Genomic DNA, 13,407 nt, shown 5'->3' with positions numbered 1-13,407 from the left:
ATCCTTCTACGCTATAAGATTCTATGTGGACAATATTGCCACGGCAGTATTTATTGCCGATCGTTGGTTACCCTGACTGTGTGAAGGACTGGAGTCACATGTTGGCCAGACAAGGTAGGGGCAGCAGGTCATTTTCTGGGACTAGCCTACAAATGACCGGATTAATTGCACGGGTTTGAACTCATAACCTCTGGGTTGTTAGTCCAGTAACATCGCCACTTGGATACCCCCATTCCTGCAAACCCTGACTCATCCAGGAATACAGTTCCACTGGCATCAGGCAGCTTTTAAAGAAACTTAACCCAAATGGCCAGTCTTCAGTGTGAGCCTTAAAAGTGTTCAGGGGCCGAATTTCGGTTGTTTGCGCCACTCGTTAGCGCCGCTAACGGGCTGCTGAGCATCTACTCATGCCATGGCCCGCTGCCCTCGCCTCCCCAAAACGTCAATGGAGCGATGGGGGCGTCGCTAACAGTTAGCGCTGCGCAGTCTAGCACCACCCACGTGGTGAAGTCATCGAGCGTGCAACGGTCCCCTTGGCACCGCAACATCAAGACTGAACCGGATCGCCCGCTTTACCGTCGGGCGGTGTTCCTCACGGGGAAAGCAGGCGGTACATCGGTGATCCTGGGGCGGGATCGTCTGGAGAGCACGGTAAGTGGCGAAATGCAATTTATTTATGGCAGCAGCGGGGGAGTGAGGGTATAGGTCATTGACATTTTCGCTCACATTTTTTCTCTCATCTTCAGGCGACAGGATACCGGCATCCTAGCGGCAAACAACTTGAGTCGGACCCCTCCGTTGGGGCCCGAGGAGGAGTGTGCAACGCTTCCCGTAGTGCTCCGCTTTCCTCTTTGGGGAAAATAACTGGAGTTGGTACTTGGAAGCGGCATTGGACCGCCGTGGGAAAGTGGGAGGTCCTCATCTAATGTCCCGACTAACCGTTCCAGGGTTCTTTGGGTAACAATCGAACGTGGGAACCATGGCTGACTTCTTTATTCCTCACTCACTGTGGGAAGGGGAAGGAGGAACTGAGACCAGGTGTAGCATTCCAACATTGCCCTGGCTGAATTGACTTAAATCAGGACCCACAGAGTGCACTTGGGAACTTTCGCAGACTGACCTAATCTGTATTACGTGGCACAGTGCATGTATCAACCGAGGCATCGATGGAACCCCCACCCCCCAAAAAAAACACACTCAAAACCAAACCAAATAGATCAGAGCAGCATGATCTTATCGAGTGGCGGAGCAGGCTCGAGGAGCCATACGGACATAAGGACAATGGCGGACAGGTATAGACAGCAAGTGATCAGGAAGGCCAATGGTATCTTGGCCTTTATTGCAAAGGGGATGGAGTATAAAAGCAGGGAAGTCTTGCTACAGTTATACAAGGTATTGGTGAGGCCACACCTGGAATACTGCGTGCAGTTTTGGTTTCCATATTTACGAAAGGATATACTTGCTTTGGAGGCAGTTCAGAGAAGGTTCACTAAGTTGATTCCGGGGATGAGGGGGTTGACTTATGAGGAAAGGTTGAGTAGGTTGGGCCTCTGCTCATTGGAATGCAGAAGAATGAGAGGTGATCTTATCGAAACGTATAAGATTATGAGGGGGCTTGACAAGGTGGATGCAGAGAGGATGTTTCCCCTGATGGGGGAGATTAGAACTAGAGAGCCGATCTTAGAATAAGGGGCCGCCCATTTAAAACATAGATGTGGAATTCGCTGCCTCAGAGAGCTGTGGATGCTGGGACATTGAATAAATTTAAGACAGAAATAGACAGTTTCTTAAACGATAAGAGGATAAGGGGTGATGGGGAGTGGGCGGGGAAGTGGAGCTGAGTCCATGATCAGATCAGCCATGATCTTATTGAATGGCGGAGCAGGCTCGAGGGGCCGTATGGCCTACTCCTGCTCCTATTTCTTATGTTCTTATGTAAGAACAGTCTGGTCCATCGAGCCTGTCCCACACAATTGTGACAGAGCCACTGCCGCTGGACCAAGACCGAGCTCTGTCAAACCTGTGTGGTGGCTGGTGTGCAACGGCCACCACACGTTAAAAAAATTCACGCACAGGCATCTTCCACCCTGCAACATGTAGTTCGGGGTCTGGAATATTTGGTCCCTCATTGAAACACCTGTGAACTTTTTGACGTGGAAGCAAGTCATCCTCGATTCGAGGGACTGCCCTATGATGATGACACAATTGCGATACCTTGAGTATTACAACATGCACACTCCACCCCACCCGAAACCACGTGATCTCCCGGGCATTACTTCAAGGAGGGGAAAAAAAAAACATTAAAAACCCAGGCCAATTCAGGGGATAAAAATCTGGCCGACTCCTGCTCCTATTTCTAACGATCTTATGGGACTGTCCCAATTCAACCTTGAGGTTGACGCAAATCTCCAGTCGGGAATATGGGAGCCCCCTGGCGGTTTCTCTACAGTGAGAGGTTACAGAAAGTACATTGTGGGAATTACTTCAAGGTGGAAAGAAACAGAGTTTGACAAGCCTGTGTTGCAATGATTCTAGTACCTAACTTTGCATTAAAGATGACCTGTTTATTCCAGTATGTGCTCGAGTCTCACTCGAAAAGACTTTGATGAAAATTTAAGCTGAAGTAAATTGCTAACGACCTGGGCACCAATTGCTGCATGAGATATGAATACTTCCAGCTGCATTTGATCAATTTTAAACGTTATAGCAAACCCAGTCCCAATAAAGGGGGTTCTTGCAAGCCCATACGGTTACCATGGTAATGTCATAATGTATGCATGTGCAGCAACAAAGGCTTAAGGTGAAAAATATTCCGAATCCAGAGAGAATTTACAAAAATAGTGCCTTTGTCCCGATGGTTAACTGGCCACTTGGCTGCGGCTTCAGACTCCCAGTTTGCAAAGCCCTGGAGCAAGTGAAAGGTGTAAAATGGAATCTGTCAGCTGGTGCAGTGAGGGATTGAGGGATGCTCTTTGTGGATGTAGGGCTCAATTTAGCCAATTCCAGGAAGACCTAGCTGTAACGTATGCACCTGTGAGTATGCTCACAGGGGCGATGGATTGCTAATCCATTGTGCTCTGTACGCGTCGGTTCGAATCCCATCCTCGTCGTTATTGTGTCAAACATTTGGCATCGGATCCGTAGAGTAGTGGTTATCACGTTCAACTAACACGCGGAAGGTCCCCAGTTTGAAACTGGGTGGGAACATTTACGCGGTGTCCACCGGTACGCTCGCGGCCTTCCGTGAGAGGTGGACGCCGAAGGGACTGGAGTGCATCATCACCCCCGGCAACCAAATTTTTATTTGCTTTTAATGTCTAAAGGTTAATTTGTTTAATTTGCCGGTTTTTAGTGCCCCCCCCCCCTTTTAGCCAGGGGGCACTTGTATAATTTGTGTTTTGGTGCCCTCAAAAAAATAAACAAATACAAGGGGGGCACCTGAAAAGTTTTTGGAGTGTGCCCCCCTCCTTTAATCAAGGGGCACTTGATTAAAGTATTACAACAAAATAGTTGTAGAGCTGTTGAAAGGTGACCATCAACCACTCCAGGTAGCGAGCGGTCAAGGAGGTCGTTCAGCCCGACTGCCTGCTTCTCCGAGCCCAGGTGTCCCTGGAGATGGAGCACGTGGTGTCCACCAGTACGCTCGCGGCCTTCCGTGAGAGGTGGGCGCCGGAGGGACTGGAGTGCATCATTTCAACCGGGAACAGAATTTCAATTTGATATAATTTGATTTGATTTGACAAAGGTTCCCTTTATGTTGAATTGTTAATTTGTGTTTTTGGTGCCCTCAAAAAAAAACAAGGGGGCACTTGAATGAAAACTTCTGGAATGTGACCACAGCTCCCCACCCCCCCCCCCCACCCCCCTTCAATCAGGGGGCACTTGATCATTGTTCTACTTAAAATAGTTGTAGAGCTGTTGAGTTGGGAGTGGCTTAGCCAGTCAAGTGATGTTCACAAGACTCAATAAAACCCCAGCCAGTTGGGTTCAGGGCATCCACGATGAGGTATGTAGTTGTGAGCCTGGTGGATGAACTGGTCGTGTACAGTGTGATTGTTAAACCTTTGTTAATGAACCAACTAGTTCTTAATAGCAACGTGTTGCTATGAATTCTTAAGCAAAGAACCCATGAAGCAAATACATTACTCTCACAACATAACATACAAAAGTGTGGATATTATGAAGAACCTGTATAAAACTCTGGTTCGGCCCCAACTGGAGTATTGTGTCCAATTCTGGGCACCGCACTTTAGGAAGGATGTGAAGGCCTATAGAGAGGGTGCAGAAAAGATTTCCGAGAATGATTCCCGGGATGAGGGACTTCAGTTACGTGGATAGACTGGAGAAGCTGGGGTTGTTCTCCTTGGAGCAGAGAAGATTGAGAGGAAATTTGATGGAGCTGTTCAAAATCATGAGGGGGGTCTGGACAAAGTAGATAGAAACTGTTCCCATTGGCCGAAGGGTCGAGAACCAGAGGACGCAGATTTAAGGTATTTAGCAAAAGAACCAAAGGCGACGTAAGAAAAAACGTTTTTACGCAGCGAGTGGTTAGGATCTGGAATGTGCTGCCTGAAAGGATGGTGGAGGCAGACTCAATCACTGCTTTCAAAAGGGAGTTGGATAAGTACCTGAAGGAAAATAATGTGCAGGGCTACGGGGAAAGGGTGGGGGAGTGGGACTGGCTGAGGTGCTCTTGCAGAGAGCCGGCACGGGCTCGACAGGCCGAATGGCCTCCTTCCGTGCTGTAACCATTCTCTATGCTTCTATGGATCGATAATCTGCCCCAACCTACCCGACCCATGCAAGCTTGCAGGTAGACATCATCATCATCATAGGCAGTCCCTTGGAATCAAGGAAGACTTGAGCCACTGACCCTGTCACAGGTGGGACAGATATTTGTCGGGGGGGGGCGGGGCGGTGGGACTGATTTACCGCACGCTCCTTCCGCTGCCTGCGCGTGACCTCTTCGCGCTCGCAGCGTTGAGATTCGAAGAGCTCAACGCCCTCCCGGATGCACTTTCTCCACCTCGGGCGGTCTTCGGCCAGGGTCTCCCAGGGGTCAGTGGTGATGTCGCACTTCACCAGGGAGGCTTTGAGGGGTGTCCTTGTAACGTTTCCGCTGCCCACCTTTGGCTCGTTTGCCACGAAGGAGCTCCGCGTAGACACCAGGCAGCTTGATTGGAGCGAATACTGACGTCTGGGAGCCAGGCTGGCGTCGGGAGAAAGGCCACTGTTGCCTCTTGCGGAGGCGGATAACAAGAGTTGCCACCAGACAGTCTTTGTGATGGGGAGGGCGTGGGGTGGGAAGTTCAGCTCGGGGTCGAACAGTAGGCTACGGCTGAGCGCGGTCTGGCTCAACCTGAGACAGTGGCTGGGAAGAGATATTGAATCGGTGGCAAGGGAACAGAGTTCTTGGTGCAGGCTGAAGATGATGTCAAAAAATATAACCGTTTGAAAAAGACAGAAAAAAAGCAGGCTCTCGGACTATAGTCTCAAACTTTTGTGGGGGAGGAGTGAGGGGAGCTGTAAGCTCACATGAATTTCCAGTGACATTATACACTAATTAGAAGTTTTAATATTGACCCTTAACCAACGATATATTAAAATCTATATTTACAGAGATGTAATCAAAATATGCTAATCTTACTCAGTAACACCCTGAGTTTTTAAATATCTGCTGAGTAGTCACACACTGAACACGGACACAAGCTTCAATTACCTTAATTAAATGCTAATTATATTCTGATGGTCCACGGGGTCACACAGAGATCACTTCAAAGCTGGAGGAGCGGAGTGCTGGGAGAGGGCTCGCTTTTCCAATGCTGTAACCTGAATAGTTGGTCTTAACGTTATACTGGAGGGGTTGAAGCAACAGGAGAACTGAAATTTTACTTTTAAACAGCGTGATTTTTACCCTCGGTGTAATTCTCTGTCGCAGCAGGAACTCAAGTATCTAATCAATAAATACTGAGTGACTCCAGGAGATAACGGACGTTGCGCTGGTTTCCCAGGGGAAGAGCCAAAGCTTCCCATTTCCTGCCTCTGCGCCAATCACGTTACTGGCCCAAGAGGGGCGGGGCCTCACTAACCCTTCAGACTTCTAAACTCCAAACTTGGTCTCATGCCCTCATTGCTTCCTGACTTACCTCGGCTCCCGGTCTGGCAACGCCTTGATTTTACAGTGTGTTCAAATCCCTCCTTGGCCTTGCCCCTCCCTATCTGTGGAACCTCTTCCAGCCCTACAACCCTCCGAGACCTCTGCACTTCTCCAATTCTGGCCTCTTGAGTATCCCCGATTTTCATCGCACCACCATTGGCGGCCGTGCCTTCCGCTGCCCAGGCCCTAAGCTCTGGAATTCCCTCCCCAAACCTCTTCGCCTCTCTACCTCTTTCTCTTTCCTCCTTTAAGATGCTCCTTAAAATCTACTTCACCTGTCCTAATATTTCCTTATGTGACTCAGTGCCTTGGGATATTTTACTATGTTAAAGGCGCTGTATAAACGCAAGTAGTCGTTGTTGTTCTCTTTTACTCTTGCAAATTTCAGCGAGGTTATCCAATTATCCCACCCTCGTCGCCAATGTTATGTTATTGGCACAACATCACAAACACACAGGCTGTAAGATGGCTGATAACTGCAGGAAGCCCAGTCAGGTGACCCGAACTGTTTATTCTTGTAACTAGCACTGGCTGCAATGGCACAGTAGCCCACTGGGTGGAGCTATATATATTACACCAGTGGTCCCGCTCTATTGGCCCTCACCCTCCGCCTGGGTTTATCCAACAGCCAGGACAATAAGATGGAGTCGTCACTCCAATCCTCTCCACTGTTGGTGTTCGGTCTTAGGACAAGCAAAAAAAAAAGCAACACTCGACATCATACCTTTTCCCTTCCAGTGAGCTTCAGAAGCAAAGCCAATGTGTCCTCCATATTTCCGGTTGAATTCGGCCATGAGTGCTTTGTAAGGGTTCCGAATGAGCAGGATGGCTGCGTCGAACGATTCGATTTCTTTCTTGCCACTCTCATGTGTCTTTATGCAAACCGATCGCCCACTTTTCCAGTGGTCTCTCTCTCCCTTAAAGCCTAAAGGGGAGCGGGGGTGGGGTTGGGGGTTGGGGGGGTGGGGGGGGGAAACAGAAAACAGAAAATCGATGTCAACAATCTGCAGCTGAACACGGCGGACACCGAATGTCTCCTTTTGACGGCAGTCTGGTGTGGTTATAATATTTGATCCGAAAGTTAATGCTGTATGTCGAGCAAAGGAAAGTGAGAGCATCAAAAGGTCGTTCAGCAAAACTCTCTCGGCCCACAGGTTCAGGGCCTTCTCTCAGAGGGTTGTAAATCTGTGGAATTCGCTGCCTCAGAGAGCTGTGGAAGCCGGGTCATTGAATAAATTTAAGACAGAGATAGACAGTTTCTTTGCCGATAAGGGAATAAGGGGTTATGGGGAGCGGGCGGGGAAGTGGAGCTGTGTCCATGATCGGAATCAGCCACGATCTTATTAAATGGCGGAGCAGGCTCGAGGGGATGTATGGCCTACTCCTGCTCCTATTTCTTATGTTCTTGACTCATGGTTATCCAGCGCATCTCCCGAAGGCTCTGAGTCACACTGGGGCACTGATTCACAGGTGCCAGTGCCACTCAGCCCAAGCGGCCACTCTTCACATGAGAGCCTAGACAGTGAGTGCCACACAGCTATTTGATCACGGGGGCATCGCATCGAAGCCCATTTGCTCTTTCCAGCTGGAGTTGCTGAACCTGTGATCGCTCTCAACCCTACTCGACCCCACCAAGGGTGCTGAGCCTAGCTGTTGTGGCTCTACTTAGCTGAGATCAACTCACTTCTCCGACATATCGAGAGAGTTGTCAGCAAAGCATATGGCTTCACAATTAGAGGTATTGAGTATAAAGCTCTGGTCAGGTCACAAGTGGAGTATTGCATCCAGTTCTGGTCGCCACACTTTAGGAAGGATCTGAAGGTCCTTGAGAGAGTGCAGAGGAGATTTGCCAGAATGGTTCCAGGGATGAGGGATTTTATTCACAAGATTAGGGTGGAGAAGCTGGGGTTGTTCTCCTTGGAGTAAAGGAGGCTGAGGGGAGATTTGATAGAGGTGTACAAGATTATGACGGGTTTGGATCAGGTGGACAGAGAAAGGCTGTTCTCATTAGTTGATGGTACAAGGACTAGGGGACACAGATTTAAGATTTTGGGCAAGAGATACAGAGGGGAAGATCTTTTTGACGCAGCGAGTGGTAATGACCTGGAACTCGCTGCTGATGAGGATGGTGGAAGCGGAGACGATCAATGATCTCAAAAGGAAATTGGATAGGCACTTGAGGGAAATGAACTTGCAGGGCTCCGGGGATAGAGCAGGGGGAATGGGACTGACTGGGATTGCTCTACAGAGAGCCGGCATGGACTCGATGGGGAAATGGCCTCCTTCTGTGCCGCAATGACTATGATTCTATGGGGCCCAAAGTCAGCCTCCCAATGAGGCCTCTGGCCGGCTGAGGGCAGCGGCCATGGGGCGGTGCCGAATGGCCGACGCTCACTAAGTTCACCGCGGGGCTTTTTGCTGTGGTGTGATGATCCGTCCCACTCCGGCAGATGCATCTTACGGACGTCATCGGAGTGCGCATCGCAGCGGAGCTGCCCCGGGAGGAAACTTCACCTGCAAAAGTCTCCCAGCCCCGGCTCGCTGGGCCCCGACAGCGTTTTGTGTCTCAGTGCGCTCCTTGTCGGTCGGGGGGGGGGGGGCACGGCTGCCCTTAAAGGGGAGGTAGCGCTGACGGCGACGCCATTTTATTTTTTTTGTCGGCCGACTGTCAGGTCGACCCGACAATTATTGCCCCTCGGTTCAGCCGGGCCACCAGCAGGCAGCCCCCCCCTGCCCCCTCTCTTGGGTGCCAGGTCGCTGGGCCCGGCCGAAACCCTGCCTGGTGGCCCAGTGGACCTAACTGAAAAAGATGCCGAGCTCACAGTGGCCCTCCCCTTCAACTGACATCATCGGTGCGGCACTGATGACTGACAACGGCAGAGATTCCGCCCCGCTCCCACTTCTGCCCAGCGAGTGACGCCCACTCCGCTCAGCCCCCACTGCCGCCAACCACGAAGAGGCCACTTCCGCCCCGCTTCAACAATATGATCGGAGGAGCTGAATTTCCCTGGCTCCATTACGGTGGCCAGAAGACTTTGAAAACAGTAGATTCGCGCTGTTTCAGGCGCAGGTGAATTTCGGCCCCTCTGACTCTACAACTCAGCACGGACCAGGCATCAAACCGACGATTTGCGTGGTCCGTACGGCTCAGTTCCACACTAGCCAGTGTATTTCTACACTGAGCCAACCCTTTCCATCTCCTCAGACACAGCAGTCTCACCTCTGAATCAGAACATTCTAGGTTCAAGCTGCACTGAAGGAGGGGTACAATATCGGCGTTGCCATTTTTTCAGATGAGATGTTAAGCCGATGCCCCACCTGCATGTTCAGATGAACATAACAGATGCCGTGACACTATTCGAAGAAGAACAAGGAAGTTCTCTCAGTGTCCTGGCCAACATGTATCCCTCAGCTCACATCACCGAAAGATTATCTGGTCAACTGAGAGATGTGATAAGGTGCTATACAAATGCAAGCCCTTTGCTTTTTGTTCTTTCTTTCATCCCAGCAATCGAGATTTGGTTAAAACGCGGGTACACGAGGTGAGGTAACAACAAGGAACCACAATTCCTCCATCTTATAATGATCACTGATGGAAATTCTCTGTTGACGAGACAGATATAATCTAACCTACAAGAGCGGGTCAGAGGCTGGGTATTCTGCGGCGAGTGACTCATCTCCTAACCATCTCTAAGGCACAAGTCAGGAGTGCGATGGAATACTCTCCACTTGCCTGGATGAGTGCAGCTCCAACAACACTCAAGAAGCTCGACACCATCCAGGACAAAGCAGCCCGCTTGATTGGCTCCCCACCCATCACCTTCCACATTCACTCCCTCCACCACCGGCGCACCGTGGCTGCAGTGTGTACCATCTACAAGATGCACTGCAGCAACTCGCCAAGGCTTCTTTGGCAGCACCTCCCAAACCCGCGACCTCTACCACCTAGAAGGACAAGGGCAGCAGGTGCATGGGAACACCACCACCTCCACGTTCCCTTCCGAGTCACACACCATCCTGACTTGGAAATATGTCGCTGTTCCTTCATCGTCACTGGGTCAAAATCCTCGAACTCCCTCCCTAACAGCACTGTGGGAGCACCTTCACCACACGGACTGCAGCGGTTTAAGAAGGCGGCTCACCACCACCTTCTCAAGGGCAATTAGAGATGGGCAATAAATGCCGGCCTTGCCAGCGACGCCAACATCCCAGGAATTAATGGCCTGGAAATCGCGGCCTCCCCGGGTCTGTACGGAGTGTGTACAGAGTGTGTACGGAGTGTGTACAGAGTGTGTACGGAGTGTGTATGGACTTGAGAAGGCATCGCAAAAGTTGGTTTTCAGCGCACAATGTGCATGTGCTGAAAACCGGCTTTTCCGATCTGTCAAGCTGGAGCTGGAGAGATCTTCCGTATTTCGGTAGCGAGGACATTTGCAAGGGCAAGATTGCGGGATTTACCCATATCTTGCCCAGCAAATGTCCTCAAAACTCTTGCGCCTGATAAAAGCAGGGGCATAGCCTATTTTTTACAGGCGTAAGAGTTTTAAAATACACAAAAATAATCAAATTAAATTAACAAAACTCATTTTATTGTAAAAAACCGTGCCCACTAAGGTAAGTTTATTTTTAACCCTAATTACAAAACGTTTTAAAAAATTGGAAAAATATTTTTTTTTCTAAGACATTTATTAACTTTAATTTCAATTAATTTTAATTATGTGAGATGTGTTTTTTTATTTTTTATTATGGTGTTTAGTGTGTTTGTTTGTTTTCTCATTAATAACAATGAGAACTGGTAGATACGGAGCTCCCGTTGCTATTAATGAGAAAGCTGTGGAATACTGTACCTGATTGGCTGAGCAGTCACACGTGACTGTACCGTCTCCGTGGGAACCTGAGGACGGGAGCGCGCTCCGCAGCGCGGGAAGAGAAGGTCTCCCCACCGGAATCCCACGCTCCTCCCTGACCCACCGGGTACTTTCGGAAAAATTCTCCGGTCGGAGGCATTTGTCCGGAAGAAGCCTCCGACTGGAATTTCAGGGATAATATTTTTTTAAATCAGCTTGTAGGTATGTGTGTCTTTGTCAGTTTTATGACATTCTGGATGAGAAGCCAGAAGAAGATTGCGATAAAACACGGCTCATTATGTACATAACGAAACTGTATTTAAGAGTTTGTATGCAGCTGCCTAACTTTGAAACCATCAAGTCATCTGGACTTGTAAAATATATTACTTTACGGTGCAGCACAATTGAAATATTTCACTATCCTAATAACAGTATAAACTCCTCAGACCTCCTTTGGTGTTTTATGATAGCAGTACTTTAGTTGTGTTGTACCATAAAACACTCCTACTCATTTTTAATTTCTCTATATAAAAAAATAACTATTTTGCACCCACAATGAACACTTTTTTAACGAGAGATAATGGAGAACCATAATCATTTAATGAATGATCAGATTTATTTTTTAAATTTTAGCTGCAACACTTGTTTAAAGGAAAAAGGCGTATAATAGGCGATGCCGTTAAACACTAAAAAGGGACTAAACAAGATTACAACATTAAGATTAGGAGCAGGAGTAGGCCTTCCAGTGTCCCTGATGACTACGTGTGTGGGAAGTGTATCCGCCTCCAGCTCCTGACGGTCCGCGTTGCGGAATTGGAGCTGAGGGTGGATTTACTCTGGAGCATCCACGATGCTGAGAATGACGTGAGTAGCACGTGTAGTGAGTTGGTCTTACCGCAGGTGAAGGATCCACAGCCAGCTAGGGAATGGAAGACCAGCAGGAAGAGCAGTGCAAGGAAGGTAGTGCAGGGGTCCCCTGCGGTCATCCCCCTGCAAAACAGATACACTGCTTTGAGTACTGTTGAGGGGGATGACTCATCAGAGGAGGGCAGCAGCAGCCAAGTTCATGGCACCGTGGCTGGCTCTGTTGCACAGGAGGGCAGGAAAAAGAGTGGAAGAGCGATAGTGATAGGGGATTCAATTGTAAGGGGAATAGATAGGCTTTTCTGCGGTCGCAACCGAGACTCCAGGATGGTATGTTGCCTCCCTGGTGCAAGGGTCAAGGATGTCTCGGATCGGGTGGAGGACATTCTGAAAAGGGAGGGAGAACAGCCAGTTGTCGTGGTACACATTGGTACTAATGACATCGATAAAAAAAGGGATGAGGTCCTACGAGACGAATTTAAGGAGCTAGGAGATAAATTAAAAAGTAGGACCTCAAAAGTAGTAATCTCGGGATTGCTACCAGTGCCACGTGCTAGTCAGAGTAGGAATCACAGGATAGCACAGATGAATACGTGGCTTGAGCAGTGGTGCAGCAGGGAGGGATTCAAATTCCTGGGGCATTGGAACTGGTTCTGGGGGAGGTGGGAGCAGTACAAACCGGATGGTCTGCACCTGGGCAGGACCGGAACCAATGTCCTAGGGGGAATGTTTGCTAGTGCTGTTGGGGAGGAGTTAAACTAATATGGCAGGGGGATGGGAACCAATGCAGGGAGACAGAGGGAAACAAAATGGAGACAGAAGCAAAAGACAGAAAGGAGATGAGTAAAAGTGGAGGGCAGAGAAACCCAAGACAAAAAACAAAAAGGGCCAATGGACAGCAAAATTCTAAAGGGTCAAAGTGTAATAAAAATGCAAGCCTGAAAGCTCGGTGCCTCAATGCGAGGAGTATTCGGAACCCAGTAGTGGGCTCTGAGCTAGTTAGAGAGGGTGAGAGCTCAGATGAACAGGACCCCAAGAAAGAAAGCAAAAGGCAGGAGGCAACAGAGCAGAGCAGCACTGGGGTAAGTGTAAACCACTAGGTGAAGGGACAATATGTATGAATATAAAGGGGCTGCAGGAGGGGTCAAAACTAAAAATCATGGTTTAAAAGCTAGTATTAAAACACTCTACCTAAACGCACGCAGCATTTGACATAAAGTAAATGAGTTGACAGCACAAATCATTACAAATGGGTATGATTCGGTGGCCGTTACAGAAACGTGGCTGCAGGGTGGCCAAGACTGGGAATTAAACATACAGGGGTATCTGACAATTCGGAAGGATAGACAAGAAGGGAAAGGAGGTGGGGTAGCTCTGTTAATAAAGGATGATATCAGGGCAGTTGTGAGAGATGATATTGGCTCTAATGAACAAAATGTTGAATCATTGTGGGTGGAGATTAGAGATAGTAAGGGGGAAAAGTCACTGGTGGGCGTAGTTTATAGGCTCCCAAATAATAACTTCACAGTGGGAATAATA

The 13,407-nt window shown here is 48.9% G+C and overlaps 1 protein-coding gene across 1 annotated transcript in view; it reads right to left on the bottom strand.

The window, feature by feature from the left end:
- The window catches only part of wscd2 (WSC domain containing 2), a 370,410-nt gene that overhangs the window by 44,257 nt on the left and 312,746 nt on the right, over nt 1–13,407 (bottom strand). Inside the window, exon 7 of the mRNA XM_070888043.1 lies at nt 6,882–7,082. Within this exon, the coding sequence (XP_070744144.1) occupies nt 6,882–7,082 (201 nt within the window). The remainder of the gene's footprint in view (nt 1–6,881; nt 7,083–13,407) is intronic.

Source organism: Pristiophorus japonicus, chromosome 8, assembly GCF_044704955.1.
Source record: "Pristiophorus japonicus isolate sPriJap1 chromosome 8, sPriJap1.hap1, whole genome shotgun sequence".
In the NCBI taxonomy this organism is placed as follows: Eukaryota; Metazoa; Chordata; class Chondrichthyes; family Pristiophoridae; genus Pristiophorus; species Pristiophorus japonicus.
Note: the sequence above shows the minus strand (reverse complement) of the source record. Positions and strands in the feature narration are given on the sequence as shown.